The following is a 17,303-nucleotide window of genomic DNA, read 5'->3' as shown; positions in this document are numbered from 1 at the left end:
ATATCCCGTCTCAGCCAGCAAAAGGCTGGGCATTCATAAAATTAATGTTCCTGCGTTACAATATCGTCCGCGCTTGCTCTTCATTCCGCCGAATGTACTTTTACAATTTTCTGAAAAGGAGCTCCGTCATACATATATTCGGGGTACTGTGATTATCCCTACAATGTTACTTATTTTCCTCTTTACTATGAGTTGCTAATGTTACAACACCTGAGGTGTTCCTCTAAGCTAATTTGCTTTTTACAACCCTTTGAGGAGCTGAATGGTCTAACGCAGCTTAATGAAATAGTGTTCCTTTCTGTCGAGATAAAGAAGACAAAACTAAGCAAGGCTATTGATAAAAAAATTCAATTTAAACAACAAGAACAGGGCTACTACCTGAAACTTCCACATAACGAAGAGGAAACCTTTATTATTGTTTACTTACAGTTCAAAATAAAAAACACTTTTTATATTTTTTACATAATTTCAAAATTTTATTGTACATATATATTTTCGAAACTTTCAATAAAATATTTCTAAAATACTAAAACTTTTGAAGTCAGCAACAATGTGCAAATACATACATACTAAGCACTGGGCTGGGAAAAAGTTGCCATATAAATACATAATACTAGGAACTACAGAGAATTTCACAACTAAAAATTTACGAATACAGACATAAGTCGAGCCTAAGGCACATCAATACTTTTCCATAAAATCGTTCACTTACATTACATTATACTTTCAACCACACATGCCACAAACAGTTCATTTCAATACCCACTCAAACACACCGTTAAAACTACCCTTTGGAATAAAGTTGTCTATTTTAAACACCCACAAATATAACATCCCACTACGCAAGGCGCCTCAATGTCGTTTCAAAGCTTTACGCTGTCGCTGATAGAACTCCTCCATTGCACGATATTCCGGCTCGTAGACGTCCGGTATCTCCCTGTTCAACGATTCATAGTAAACCATCTGCACCGAACAGGAACCTCTCAGTTGTTCCTCGTAGCAACGCAATTGCTGGAAGAAGCCTGTATTCGGACGTATTTGTGGACGTATGGCCTTGACGTGCAAGTAGGCGGCGCGCAGTGACATGCCACCATACTTCATAAGATATGCCAAGCAGAGTGTGGCCGAACGGCTGACACCGGCCACGCAGTGCACCAGGGATTTGCCGCCGAGCTGACGCACCTCTTCAATCATATCGGCCACCTCGTCGAAATGCACCGACAGATCGGTGGCAGGGCGATCGTATGCGTTGATGCGCAAATATAGCGGCTTGGTGACGCTCGAGAGCGGTGTATCGGGTAGCTCTGGTGCGACATTGATGATGAAACGCACCTGCAGCTGATCGAGTATCATGGGCATGACAACGCCAGCGCCGCACAAATAGAGGCTCGGCGTCAATTGTGAGATGCCCGGGAAGGGTGTGTGCGAGTGAATTGGCGTATGCAGGGAGCTGGAAGTAAACGAAGAGAGAAATGAAGGAAATTAGTATTTACATTTTTTTAATAAAATAAAATAAATATTTTAAAATATGAAACTAATTTAGCATTGACACTAACATTAACATTAACATTAACATTAACGTTAACATTAACATTAACATTAACATTAACATTAACATTAATTTCGAAAATTTCGTAAAAATATTTTGAAAAAATATATTTCCAAAAATATCCAGTGCATTCTTCTCCACATTCTTATAGCTTTCTGTTTACAAACAACATTCCGAAGTGCATATTATTAATTCGTTTTTCGCGCATTAAGTACCTTGTTGTCGACACTTCAATTTGCTTTGCTAGCTGCCAAAAATGTTATTAATAAAATATCTAAGTGTTTTTATTCGCTTATTTATAGATCGTTGATATATGTATGTATGTATGTAGAAGTATAGTATTTTCATTTTTTTAAATATGTGCGTTGTGAAGCGAGAGCAATCCCTCAAAATTGAGTGAAAAATATGAGCTCGTTTTTAAAAATATGAATGCTTATTTATAGAAATATTGAAAAAAACAAGTTCAAGGTAACAATTTTTCAGCTTCATAGTATATTTGAAATTATTTACGATCCAAGTTCTTCTTATTTCCACCCGCTGTACATTTATGTATGTGATGTGACACCTGAAGTAAATAAGATATAATTTCTTTTTGAAAGAGGGATAATTTTTAGCTCAGTGGAGGTGTTTTTTGAGATTTGCCAACGCAGTTTTAACTTCCAGAATAGAAAACGGTTATCAGTTAATCTCAGATTAAAGCACTATTAAAATCGGAAGATGTTTGTCAAGATAACACCAGGGAAGTGAAATTTGATTTAGATATGAAATTCAAAGCTTTTATCGATACTTTATCATTCCATTTACCAACTAAAATAGGAAATAGGAAAATTTTTTAAATAATATAGAATTTAGTACATTTGCAATTATAGACAAATCTTCTAATTTCAAGTATTTACGACTGACTCTAACTTTGTTTATGCCTTTTTTCTTAAAGGAGAGGAACGCTGACCACCGACTAGTTATCAGAGCTAACTTAGTGTTGTTGTTATTGTATGGGATTATTGGGATCGCGATCGGGTTGTTCGTATTTAAAATATTTTCCGTTGGCTTTTTGTGGCTCACTACTGGATGGTTGGACCTCAGACCAGCTTAGCAAGCGTTGATCAACATCCAGTAGCTATGCAATCGCATGGGTCTTTTGGTACATGTTAAATCGTAAGAGGTCTAGTGAACTCTTCGCTCTCAGCAAGGTCCATCTTTTAATGGTTGTAGCTTAAACGGATTTGTATTGGGTTCATGGCAATTTGCCGATAGCTGATAGTTGAGTGTTTGAGAGATCAGCCTCAAGCAGAACCTTACCTAACCCAACATAAACTTACCTAACCTAACATCAGAAAAAATTTTTTACTGAATTTATCATAACCTTTTTGATTTATATAGTCCAAATTACATGTTTATTGGACTCAAATGTGGATTTAAAAAAATATTTAAAAATTTTGCATTTTTAAATAATTTATTATTTAATAAAATCTTAAAAGTCTCATCAAAGGAAAAATTCTATTATTTTAGTATTTATTTTTGTTTGCAAAAAAAACACACAGCTACTTGTTGGATTTTTATTTTTCGCCACTAAGACGAAACTACGCACTGATTCCCTCTGTTTTTTTTATAAGATTACATATCATCAGTGTTTACTATCAAGGCCGTGGGCGAAGTGTAGCAAATTTGTTTACGCTAGTAAAATAAAATAAAATAAAATAAACAAAATAGTTCAATATGCCAATAACACTATAAACTTGCTATAATATACTCGGACATAAGTATGTTTTGTTAAAACATATAAGAAAAAATAAAAATAAAAGATGAAAAAAACAAAAATTAATGACCAAAAACTTAAAAAATTTAAAAAATAAACAATGACGTTGAAGAGTGGGCGCTTTTGAGGCGCGACTGCAATGAAACACATTTTTGAATGACGTAACATTTAGATATATGTATGACTCTATATAAACAAACAAAATTAGGTATTAAAAAACATTTCTCAAATAGAAAAAAAAGAGTTTGTAGCATTTATTTGGGCGGTGAACATAAATAACCCCATTTGGGTATGCGAACAATGCAAGCAGTGGAGGTTTTGAATAAACAAATCAAGAAAGTTTCGAAAATAGAAATTATAATTTTAGAAATACTTTTGTTTAAACAGAAAAAACCTACGCACTTCACCAAAATACTAATTATTACCACAAGATACGTTTTTTCGTCATATTTTGCTTTATTTCCACATAAGTTTGTTTATTTTCTCAAAATTCGATTTTTTCATTTTTCAAAAATTGCATTTTTTCAACATTTCAAAATTTTTTTTAAATATTTCCAGCCTTTGTGAGTTATTATTTTTGCGCATATGGCAACAAGCGTTTTTGTTTTGTTTACTCGCACTTTTTGTAGTTTTCTTTATTGGGATTTTCATTCCGCGGAAATTTTCGCGCCACCTTTGATTTGCGAATATTTTTGAATGAAAAGTTATTTATTTGCTTTGCCCACTTTTTTTACTTGCTGTTTTTATTTCTGTTCACTTGCGGTATTCCATCATCCCTTTTGTTAATATTTTCACTTTTGCTTCTTTTCCCACTGACGTCATTGAATTATTTGTTTATCTGTTACGCTTCAGGTTTTTTCCGAAAGTAGCCGCCGGCTGGCTCATCAGACAGCGCATAAAGCAAATGTAGCTTGTTATATGAGACATATGACTTTTCCGTCTGCTATTTGTTAAAATTTTTGGTAAATATGTTTTGACAACGCATATTTAGTAATATCTGTGTTAAAGTAACAGACGAAGGAACCAGAGACTAGTTATAAAAGAAGTAGTTTGAGTGTTAGTCCCCGAGTGAAAGTATAGTAGACCAAATACGGGTCTCACTGTTGAATATCATATCGCTATTCTTCGGCTATATAGAAAATAGTATTGCCAATAGATCAAGCGAAAGTTTCATCAGTATCAACAACAGCCGAGATTTTAATATATCTATCTACCTATTTTAACAGCTGGTGGCATCCTATCTGACGTGTCGATTGTAGCGAACTCGCAAAGTGGGATTTTGAAAATTTTAGCATCTTATATCGAGAATTATTATGTTCTCAACTTATTCTCATTTGTGTCATAAAAACCTAACCTCATACTAGCCTAGTCCGAGCCAGTCTGACACTAGTTATAAGTAGTTAACTAGATCTTTTCACCACTTGGTGTATATAGTTATGTAGTATGAGCAAGTATAGGTTAAGTGCTCGCAGATTTATGGCATTACTGTCAGGTAGAAGTTGTTTTCAAATTCTCAAAAATATTATTTTTCAAAAAAAAAATCAATCTTATTTTTATCAGATGAAAGTATAAATAGGTTACAGCATAAATAGTACGCCTAAATATTCGCGTTATGCAAGAGTGTGATTGTTTGTACCAATTCTGCAATGTGTGGGCATTTATAACGAACAGGAAGTGCTAATAAACTTAATGGATTTTACGTCAATAAGGTGATTTCGTTAAATTAGAGATTTTTTTAAATTGATAATTATCTATAAAATATTACAAAACCAAATCAAAATAAAATTAAAAAAAAACAGTTTTAACCAAAAGTATATTTATGCATATAGTTAAAATTTTATAAGAAGAAATTACAAAGATAAAAATGTAAATATATTTTTTAAAAAAATGTAAATAATAATGTTAAAATATAGTTCAATATAATATTTCATAAATAAATGTATTAGAGGAAATTAAATACTAATTAATAAAATAAAAAATTATTCAAATAAAAAAACTATTAATTGATTTTGTATATATATGAATATTTAAATTGATAATTTTCTGTAAAATATTATAAACAAAATTATAAAAAGATCGGAAGAGCACATTTTACTAAAAAAATTATATTTATATAAAATTATTATTACACTTTAATGGATATTTGTATAGATTATACAAATATAACAAACACAGAATTATAATAAATTTAAAAAAAATTAACAAAATTAAAAAAATCAGTTTTACACAAAAAAAATATTTATAATTAAAATTTATAAAGAATTACATTTCACAAAAAATATTTTAAGTTTTTTGAGAAAAAAATTTGACAAAATAAATAGTGTAGTAAATAAACTTAAACAATAAATCTTGATAATACATTAAGAAAATGTTATTAATAAATTAATTTTAATTAATTAAAAATAATAGTACATTTTTTGGACTGGATAAAAAATATTTAAATAAATAGTTGGAGATGCAAATATTAAGAACTCAAGTGATAATATTAAAAAAAATATATAAAAGTCCGATTAAACAAAAATATATATATGTATAATTATTAAAGAGTTATAAAATTAAAAATTTTAAAGCAAAAATAACAAAAAAACAATTAAAAAACAATAAATAAATAAAAAAATATTTTTTTAAAGAAATTTAAAAAAAAATTGACGACAAATTTTCTACAAAAATATTAAAAATTTTTTACTTATTTATTATATTATTTAGTATATTAAAATATAATATATAATATTTTAGCCAATATCTATAGCAAAGGTATATTAAAAAAAAATAATTATCAAATTGTAGTTATGAAAGTAAAAATTAAAATAATTTTTTAAACAGAAAAAATAAACAAAAAAATAATATTAATGATTTTTAATAAAAATAACTTAACAAAAAAACCATGAAAAAATTAAAATTTAAAAAATATATTTAAATAAAAAAAGCTTCTGGAACTTTTAATAGAAATTAAAAAAAAAAATATTTTTAATATTTTAATTAAATTTTTTTAATTAAATACATAAAATATTTATTACTAAATATTTCATTGCACCCATAAACACTTAAATTTCAAAGTGATAATAAAATTTTACTCAAAATCTTCAACACAATACATACAACAAATACAAAATGTGAATAAATTCCCGTAAATGCGCCATCAAATCACAGTTCATTACCCCGTTGCGCCAATAAAAATAAGTAATAAGCGAAATTTCCCCGAGCAAAACGACCAAAATGATGAACAACTCAATCAAGTCGGCAATAAAAGAGATTGTAATAAATTGCCGAAATTTTCTTCGCCGCCGCAGCAATTCAATTGTCATTCACAGTGATGAGCAGAAAAACACCAAACACACACAAACACTAAGCCATACATATCTAAATACTAAGCAATGTAACGGTAAACACTAGGCTGCAGCGTAACAGCAAGCATTTATATGCAACATGTCATTTTCTGTGCAATAAAATACAAATATTTGTTTGTCATGACTACAAAAACAGCAGCAACAAACAAATATTAAATAATAATTACGTCGTTGTTGTTGTGCGTGCTTTGTGAGCAAATATGAAGCGCGAAATTCCTTTGGCTTGCGGCCAAATTTAATCATCATCAACACTTTCACTAGACGACAACGTGCGATGACAGCTACAACAAAAACAATAAACAGCGCAAACGGCGAAGCGAATGTCAAAAATTATTTGAATAAATTCGTTGTGGATAGTTTTGGTATTTTTTTCATGTGGTTTGTTGAATATGTTTTTCGATTTCTTTGCTTACATTTTGATAAATTTATTTTTTTAAGAAATTTTCTTTATTTTTATATTAAAATTTATTTGTAGATCTACTATCTGCAATAATCTCATTTAAATAGCTTAAGTCGACTTTAGTCAGTGGCGATAACTTGCGTTGTACCAACCAACTATTTCGAGACTCGAGATTATGTTTGGTCTTAAACAAAGTTTAGATTTCATAATCTTTATTAATAATAAAACACACAGAGCTGAAAAATGTGTTCCGATTTTTATTAGAAATTATTATAGCGAAACAACTTTAAATCGATTTAAACCATTTTGTCAAAAATAATATTTTTTCCTTATTTATTTTTGGCAACAACTACAAAAAGTGTATAGCGGAAGCGAAATGTTCAACATAATTTTAATTAACTTGTTTTTGACCTTGTGGCAATTTTAATTAGCTAAAATCACTTTGTACTTGCTTTTGTTGATTGACATATAATTTATGTGTGAAACTAGACATATTGGTTAATTTAAATAAAAATTTTATTTTTGTGAATTTTTGTATAGTAGTGTCAACAACTATTGACTAGATACTAAAAAGTGCACACTGACTAGGTCTTCTAGTGAGTCCTTGTCCGCCCACTCTTCGCTACTTCCGTGAATTAGACCAAGCGAGGCGGGGCTTTTAGTGAATAGTTTCTAAAAACTCGCCACCTCCTGAGTCTTTTCAAATCCACACCAAAAGTTTTTCCCGGATTCTCGCATTGTCCTGCACACCAACCTCTTGTAGTCCCTCACAAGATTTTAATACTCGTTCCAACAGTCCTCGCTTTCTGCTAGATTGACCCAGTTGAAGCATACCGTACCCCGACTGCAATACCCAAGCTCCTTGTTCTACCAAGGGGGCTTCGTTTTGTGCTTAAGTCACAACGTATGGCATACATAGTGAAGAGCTGTATTTAGGGCATTCATAAATACAGTCACGTCCTTTTCAAGCTCTTAATGTGAGTTGTACACGTCTAATAGTAACTGTCTGTAGAGATCCCAGTTTGTATTCCTGTGATTTCTCCCAACCTCGTTCTTGATCTCTGCTCCCGACCTAATGGAAAAGTAGATGTTTCTATGGTCAGAGAACGACGGTGTGATTAGTTTTCTACCAATCCAGATTTCTACCAATGCTCTTCTACTTTTTTACAGTCTTATATCTAGAACGTTTCTGGAAGTGGGTCCTATGTAGATAGGTTTCTCACCTCGAAAATATAATATTTATTAAAAAATTATAATGAATTAAGTATTAAAACAAAATGTGTATAAGAAGAGATGTATTATAAAAAAGTATTCCCAAATCTGACTTAAATTCTAATAATTTTTCAAAAACAATATGTTTTTCAAAAATGAAAGGGTTCTTTTTAAAATACCACATTCTTATTATAAATATGTAAAAGCCTGTCCTTTCTTGTTTACACACAAAAATGCATAAAAATACAATTTTATTGTTACATACACACATATAGTCCACGTGATGACTTCTCGACAGTCGCAAAAAATTCATTGTCATTTTATTTTTGAAATGTTTATTTGGCAAAAAGCATATCAAGGAAAAACAAGCATTTTCCAGAAATAGGGTTAAGGCTATTAGCCGAAATTTATTCGCTGATAAAGCAAATAAAATAAATGATGAAAAGATAAAAAGATAAAAAGCGTATACGCGTGCATATGCACACAGCTGTGAGCGGTAAAATTTGCAATGAAATTAATTTTTCAACTTTAAGAGAACAAGATAATTTTTGAAAATCTATTAAAACATTATTATGAACCAAATATGAAAAATATACATAGATTCAGATTCATAGTGCAGAAAATTGATCTTTCTACCATTTTTCAAAAAGGCATTAAACATCCCGGGCTTCAGAACTAATTTAGAAATAGCTGAGGTTGCCATTTCTTGGTTTAAATTCAATCTGCTTTATATTATGCTGCTTTTACACTCACTGCTGTTCGTAAATATAGAAGTGACTCAAAATGTTTAGAAATTATCTTTCCATCGGGTTGGCAACAAAGTGTTTTGAAATTTCAAAATATTTTTTTTTGTTTTCTAGTTAGTCAAATTAATGCCATTTTTGAAAGCGCAATTTCTGAACTATTAAAATTTTCTACATAATGGGGTTGCCATATAGCCTCAAGAATTTTTTAGAAATAAACAAATTGCAAATTTTAAAATGAGACCATGAATAAGACCCTTTAAAATAATATGGGCTATAATTTACAAATAATTAAAAACAGTGATGCCAGACTAATTGTTGTAAAAGTATAGCCAAAAGTTGCACCACGGTTCTTAATGTAATGCTATTTTTGCAAATACTATTGCTAAAATATTTTTTTGCGAGGCTGCCAACTGGTTTGAAATTAATTTGTTTTCAAATTTCGCTATGACATTTCATTGCAAAGTGTTTACTGCGACTTTTTAGCATAAGAAGGAAAAAAATGAAAATTGCAACCAAAATTTTATTAAATTCGAAAATTTAACTGTAAAATTTTAACAAAAATTTTGGAAACTTTCACATTTTTAATATTTGCTACTAATATTCAATTAAATGCTTAAAATTTAATTTCCAAGTTTGCTATAAAATTCTAATATTTTTTTCTAATAAAAATTATTATGGTTTCGAGCACCGTGATATACTTTATTTGTTAATGCATGCAATTTTGCAATGCTTCTAATGAAAGATTTCTTATATAACACTAGTTTAGCTCTTCGCATATAAACCCCACCCTCCCTTGCGACTTATGAGCAAGGCGCACATTATTTTCGCATTAATTATAGCAAGTTACAAATATCCGCGCTTGTGTCGCCTCACACATTTCATTCACACCTGAAAAAAGAAGATTTCTTGACAACACAAAAGACTATTCTACTCAAGAATTTATTCTTAAAACTCAAGAAAAATGTTAGCCTTTTGTGCTCACTCAACACAAAGGCAAAAAATCAAATGTAATTAACGCAATTTCAGCGAGACTTTTCACTGACAAGGTCAAATATTGCTGAATAGTTGCATAAGTGGCAGATTTTCTAAAACTAAAATAGACATATTCGCTTCTTCTTCCTCCTATTTCTTATGTATGGTTTCAAATTTGAATGTCAACACTTAACGGCCTTTTGGTTTGACATTGCGAATTTCTTTATTACTCTTACTTTCCATGAGATTTCTTTGTCATAGTCAAGGTTGGCGGCGGCAACGCCTCCCCCATAGTGACTGAGTGGCAGCATAAAAATTAAATAATAATGGAAATCCGATGCAAATGCTTTCTAATGCTGGTGAAAACTAAAATCAATACATTTACTGAGAGAAAATAAAAAATGCAAACGGTTGAAATTGTGTAGTTCTAATGGCGTTGAGCGACGTACGGTGCGTATGAGTGATTGCTACACGAGACCGCTGTCGCTTTGGAGGCCACTTTTAGTTGAAGCACATGTTTATTGCTACATTTTTGTTGTTGTAGCAAGTTAAGTGAATTTATTATTAATTTGTGTGGCTGTATGTTTTAGGAATTTAATGTGATTTCGCAAATAGGCGGCAAGAACTTTCGTAAATGTGTTAGGAGGTATTTATGGATTTATTTTTTTTTTCATATTTAGCGCTATTTCCGTTAAAAATATGTTTTTTTTTATTTATTAAGGATTAAAATATATTTTTAAGAAATTTTCAATTTTTTGGCGACAGTTTTACGTCAATAATATTGGCAATATACATAATTTATATGAACCGTCAGTGGTAATTAGTATTGAAATAAATACAAAAATATTTATTTTAGAAAAAATTCTGTGTTTCTAAGGCAAAAAAAAAACTTGGCATGAAACAAATTTAATATTTAAAAAATAAAAAAAATGTATTATATATAAAGATGTAAAAAAAAAATTTAAAAAAATTAATTATTTAAAAATAATTAAAAAATAATTAAATTTTAAATAATATTTATTTATTTTTTTTTATAAAAAAAAAAATATTTATTTTGCAATGCTTTTAATGAAATTACTATTTTTTATTTTTTATATTTATTTTTTATTTTTTTAATGTTCTTAATTTTGTAGAACTATAAAAAATTATTTAAAAATATATTTATTTATTTAAAATTTTTAATTAAACTTTTTTTTTCTTTTTACATTTAAATTAAATATACATATATTATAAAATAAATATATTTTTTTCTTTTAATTATTTATTTTTTAATTTTAAGATTAAAAATAAATTTTAATTAAATAAATAAATATTCTTTATTTATTTTTAAAACATATTTTAATTTTAATATTTCAAAAATAAAAATAAAAATAGAATTAAAAAAATATAAGAATATTCCAAAAATATTTGCCCACATTCTTCAGCTCCTTCGACTAATAATAGCACACAAATGTACATCCCTCTATTTAAAAATAAACTCACACACACACATACCCACATATCCATCCAACTACTGACACACTTTCATCATCACCATAATTGATGTTGTCATAAATGTCGCTGGCAGTTTTTCACCTCGGCCATTTGAGCCGTAACGGTAAACAGCTGCCCGTCTGCAGCAGCCAGCAGATACGTAATGAGCCATAAAAACTGCGCTTTTTTCGTGGAATTCTAATAGTCGAAAGAAATTAACGCACAGTCTTTGAATTGGTGCACATCAGCAACGTGCAACAAGCCAGTGCAACAATGTATTTACGCAGATGCAACTACATTTGTGAGTATGTGTGCGTGTACAAAAAGCATTTTGTGCAAATATTTAGAATATTGAGCAGTGACTGATGGCTTGGAGAATGGGTAAATTTACAAAAAGTTTAAAAAAAAGTGCGATAAATTGAAAATAGACAAAATGAGGGTAATACAAAAAAAGGAGAGCAGGTGGCGAGCATGAAGAAGCTAACTTTAAATTTTTAGTTTTTCTGACCACTGAACGTCTTTCTATATTTTTTTAATTAACGGAAGAAAAACGTTTTTTGATGGGAAAAATATTTTTTTTTGTTTTTATAAACTTTGTTCATTAACTAAAAATTACAAAAAATAGAAATAATAGCACAAATACCTTAAAAAGTTGTTGAATATTTTTTAAAGTAATATATAAATAAATAGTCCTACAAAGATAAATATTTACTGAAATATGAATTTAGTGAAAAACATTTTTTTCGAATAAAACTGTCCACAAGGACTTTCTTACATGGAGAAAAGCTTACTTTTATTAGAAAAAAAAGTTTTTAATATCCATGTTTAAGCTTTTCAACCATCTGATCAATTACGATTCGGACTGGAGCTAAATTTTATCAATTTTTTTTTAGAAAAAAAATTATCTACAGAAAATGCAAACTTTTTTCGTTAATTTTGATTTTTCCTACATGAAGAAAAGCATATGTTTGCTAAGAGAAAAATTTTTTATATTTACACAACAAATTTTCTAAAATTTTCTCAACTTTTTTTATTTTTATTGTTTTTGAGTTTTGACATTTTACTATACCAATATGCACTTCATATGCAAACAATTAGTTCACACCGCACAGCAATTACATCAGCTGCATATAATTACCGTTGCTCGCCACAAAACACATAAACAGCTAAATTACCGCTATCTGCAATGATATGTGCGCTCGTAATTGCATTAATTAAAGTCACACGGGCGTGTCTAAGTCTCGTGGCTAACCTCAAGGCACACGCCGCGCAGCCCTAAGCACTCCAGCGAGTGACCTCCGGCATTGCGTCACTAGCACACACTAGTCTCAATTGCTTGCTGATTGCAACTTTTATAATTTCCACTCTTATAACGTCAACCTTTGTATTTATTTGCGCTCGTAATTTGTTGTAAGTGGAAAAGTGTAATTATACTCACACTTGCCACACACTGCCGTCCGTACCTTTTCAACGGTATTGTTTTGCAGTCATTTAGTCATTTTTGTTCGCGTGATCACAGCCATAAAGTGTTTTTATTGTTTGCATTAATTTTCTCTTTTTGTTTTTGTTTAAGCTGTCGCGGCACAAGGCATGACGCCATTTGGCCTTGACAGCGAATTTACTGGAGCGTCGCAAAAACAAAGCTGGTCTCATACGCGAACATATGTATGTATGTATGTTGGAACATATTGAGGTAGTCGCGCTTATTCTCACACCCACCGGACAGTCGACAAATTTCAATGATAATTGAAGAGACTTTTGGTGTAGGTGTTTGTGTCAATTTGTTTATGCTGGCGCCATTTGGCTGTCAATTAGATTGACGACGCACTTATGGCAATGGCTAAACCTGAGTGTTGTTCGCAGAAAAGTGATCTTTCATATTTGCTTTCGATGGCGGCGTTAAAATTAATTTCCACTCACCTGTCTGCTTTTGCTTTCAAGAAATTGTTCTTAACTTTCCTGATTATATAATATAGTATATTATGCGCAGTAAATTTGCTGATAAGTGCTCTTATAAGTTTTTTTTTTTTGAGTTTCTTATAATACCTTGTATTCTATACCGTTAAGAAATCCTACTTAAACTGCTAGAGACGTTTATCCGCTGTGGAGCTCAGAACTCCTAGGTTTGAATCAGAAAACCATCGTATATTTGCAAAACGCCTTCGGCCAGCCACACACTTTTTGAGCCGACTAAGATGTATATACTTTAGCCAATTCGATTGGCTCGTAAAAAGTAAGGCAACCGACATGCTTCAACCTTAATCTGACGAAAGCTGGACAGTGGAAGAGAAAATGCATAGATGTTTCCACCACATCTTTCTCATTGCAACTTTGACAAGTTGCGTCCTCCAAATTCTTTAGTCTCACCGCGTGAGTGCCAATGGGAGAGTGTCTAATACAGACGTGAGTGTATTTTGAAGCGTTTGGTTAGGTTAGATGGCAGACCTAAGGCATGATGGAGGATCACATTTAGACTTTTACGTACAATCCTTTGTGAAGTCTGATTCAAAACTCTTGTAGATGGATATCAGCTACCGGCAAAACGCACTGAATCTATGACAAATCTGCTTTATTCCTGTTTCGGCTGTAACATCCGGATATCTAAAAGGATGACAGCTGACGTTTTTTGCCTTGTTTTGGTAAAGGTGGATTGTACGATTTAAATGTGATGGTTTTGGCTAGGAACGTTTCGGCAAACAAGTTTGAAGATGAGGAACTGAAACTAAACTTGATGAAGATTTTTGCCAAATACAAGAAAAGCTCGCAAAATCTTTGGAGGTCTTACAAGCAGCCATTTAAAAACGTTTCAAAGCACCCGCATGCGTATTTCGAGCTTCCGAAACCGGGTGAAACCTTTAATGGAGAACACTACCCGCAACAATTCATCAAACTGAAGCGTACGAATGCCGGAAATCGGAGTTTGCGATTGAACACGAAGCAATAATTTATTATCATGAAAACGTTCGGTTTCATGTTGCAAGAGCGCTTAAAAACTATGTGGAAAACAGCGGCTGGAAGTTTTGCCTCACCCGCCTTATAGCTAGCTAGCGATGCAGAACGCTCTCACTGCAATACAGTTCACATCAGAACAGAGTATCAAAAATAGGCTTAAATCAAATGTTCGAAGCTAAGCGAGTATTATTTTGGTATGAAATCTACAAACTGCCAGATAGATTGGAAAATGCTATAGCTTCAAATGCGCAGCACTTTGAATAATACCTATAAACTTGTTTTCCTTAAATAAGCCATCAAATTTTGAAAAAATAGCCGCACATACATATATGGTTATAGACCCAAAACCTAAAATAATTGCATAGTACATCTGAAAATCATTACATTGATTGTATTCTTGAAAAATTATTCTGTAATTTTAGGATTTGTTATGATTCGGCATGATTACGATACTATTTTTAAAGCTGCAACCCGAATAATTATGACTATAATTACAGTAATGTTAATCATACAGTTGTATTGAGTATAATGCATATTTAGGAATCATGTACTTCATTACTATGATCGGAATAATGGAAATTAATTGAGTTATAATTATATATTATTTCGATGTAAATATATGTACCAACAACGAACTTAAGTACAATATAATCATAAACGTTGGGTTTAAGTAATCGGTAGCTTCTAAAAACATTACATTGAAAGTAATATTGGTAAATTACTCTATACTTTTTAAAATTTTACGCTCCTCGTGATTACGACACAATTTTTAAAATTCTAAGAATGTGATTACAGTAATCATTGCTTTTTTTTTAATTTAATATACTTTTAGGAATCATGTATTTAAATAGGCTAATTATATTAGAACTATAACTGCAAAAATCTAAATTTGAATGAATTCGTAAGTTTTTTAAGTAATCTTCGAACATCATTACATTGTATTGATTCGTGAATATTTAATATGAAGGTGTTAAAATATCAACTTCTTGTGCTGACGATAAAATTTTTTAAATTGTAATCGCAATATATATGATTATAATGGTAATCATAATTTTCTTTGGCATCGAGTATATTTTTAGGAATCATGTATTGCATTACTCCAATCAGAAAAGTCTTAAAATTTTACAAATTGTAATCATAATACATATAGCAATGGTAATCATTAAATTTTTAGGTTGTAGTGTATATGTCGATATTAATTTGTTTAATTACTATTGCAGTAATCGCAATTTTGTAATTATTAGCATATGTTTATGTAATTACATTAGAATTATAACAAAAATTATCGAAATTGTAGTGTAATCATAAACATCCGATTTTTAAGTATTCGATACCCGAATAAGCTGTAATTTTCAGGTTTGCAATTATGTATGATTACTATGCAATTTTAAAACGTATATGTATATATTTCAATAATATTTAAATTATATATATTTATAAAATAATGAATATGGTTACAGTAATGGTAATCACTAAACTTTTTAGAATGCATTACATTTTCCAGAATCATATATTGCAATACATTTGGAGTAATGACAATTATGTAATCATAGTCATATAAAACAATAGTAATCGCAATGTAATCCTAAATATCTGTTTCAGTTAAGTTTTGCTTAGTAATAATACTAAATTAAGTAGATATATATGACTTTTTTTCTCCTTAAGTAATATATTTTCAAGCAACAATTTATTGCTGTTTATTTTATCTACAATTTTATGTACTTGAGTTTAAGTACTTGATTTCGCCAAGATAAGATGTCAGTTGCTATCAGTAATTGAAAAAAAAAATGCTAACTACGCCGCAATCGAAATTAATTGAAATGAGTATTCAAAGCAAAACAGTAAAAATGGCTTAAGTCGACATAAGCGATAATTATGAATTTTGTATTATTTTACTCAATAATGCTAAATTATTAAGGTAATAATATAAACTCAAATAATTATATTAATTATTTAAATAATGGAAGTGTAATGCAAGGTGAAAAATATAATTTTTGTAAAAATTATTGTCAAATAATGCTCTATACTTAAGTTGACTTTACTCACTTTTTATCCTAAGCATATATGTACATATATTGCCTTATTACAATTTAATTAACGATATTTTAAAATAACAACATTTTAATTAAAACTTGTTTAGCCGGTAACAGCGCAAATTTTGCCTTTCAATCATTTTAATTATTTTTTCTTTTGCATTTCTTTAATTCTAAATTGAAAAATAAAGTGAAAATAAGGTTTTCTGTAATTACCTTCCCACCGCCTTGTCGCCAACATTCAAATTGCTCCTCTCACTGTTGTTATTGTTGTCATCAAGTTTAGTGGCGTTTCTGGTTTTGTTGTCACTTTTCATTTCTTCAACATTTTCTTTATTGCCATCATGGGCCAAGCTGGTGCTGCCTACTTTAGCCGCCTCCAGCAGGCTTTGGATCTCATCGACGACTTTTAGCTTGTCGCTTACCGCCACTGTGGTTCTCGGTGACAAGTTTGGTTCCGGCAGTAAAACTTGCATTTCTGTTTGATTTATTTTATCTTTATTATTTTATTAGAATTTTTTCTTTAGCTGATATATTGGTTCTTATTTTAGAATGTTTAGAGTCTTTTAAATTACTTAAGTAGATTTTTATTAATTTCTGACGTTTTTTATGTGACTGCGTATTAAATTTTATAAATAACGCCAAATTTTTACAAACTACAATAACGAACACGATTTTTTTCACGCAAAAATTTCGAAAATATCTTTCGAAAAAATGTTTGAGCTGTCACTGTATTCTTGAAATTCCTTGTTGCCTTTTCTTCTGCTACGTTATATCGTATTTCAAGATAAAATGTGTATTTTCTAGAGGAATTTCACTTCTTTCACTGTTGCTGACTGCCAGTTGACTAAATTTGCGACGCC

At 30.3% G+C, this 17,303-nt stretch overlaps 1 protein-coding gene across 1 annotated transcript; it reads right to left on the bottom strand.

Moving 5' to 3' along the window:
- Positions 1-467: 467 nt before the first annotated feature.
- On the bottom strand, positions 468-17,303 carry LOC120778513 (dual specificity protein phosphatase 18). The gene is made up of 2 exons (XM_040110347.1): positions 16,657-17,303; positions 468-1,450 (listed from the first exon to the last, which is right to left on the bottom strand). Exons 1-2 carry the CDS (start codon positions 16,914-16,916, stop codon positions 853-855), a joined length of 858 nt encoding a protein of 285 aa, XP_039966281.1. The 5' UTR covers positions 16,917-17,303; the 3' UTR covers positions 468-852.

The sequence above is a fragment of the Bactrocera tryoni genome, chromosome 5 (assembly GCF_016617805.1).
Source record: "Bactrocera tryoni isolate S06 chromosome 5, CSIRO_BtryS06_freeze2, whole genome shotgun sequence".
NCBI lineage: Eukaryota > Metazoa > Arthropoda > Insecta > Diptera > Tephritidae > Bactrocera > Bactrocera tryoni.
The sequence above is the reverse complement of the archived record's forward strand: the minus strand, read 5'-3'. Positions and strand labels throughout refer to the sequence as shown.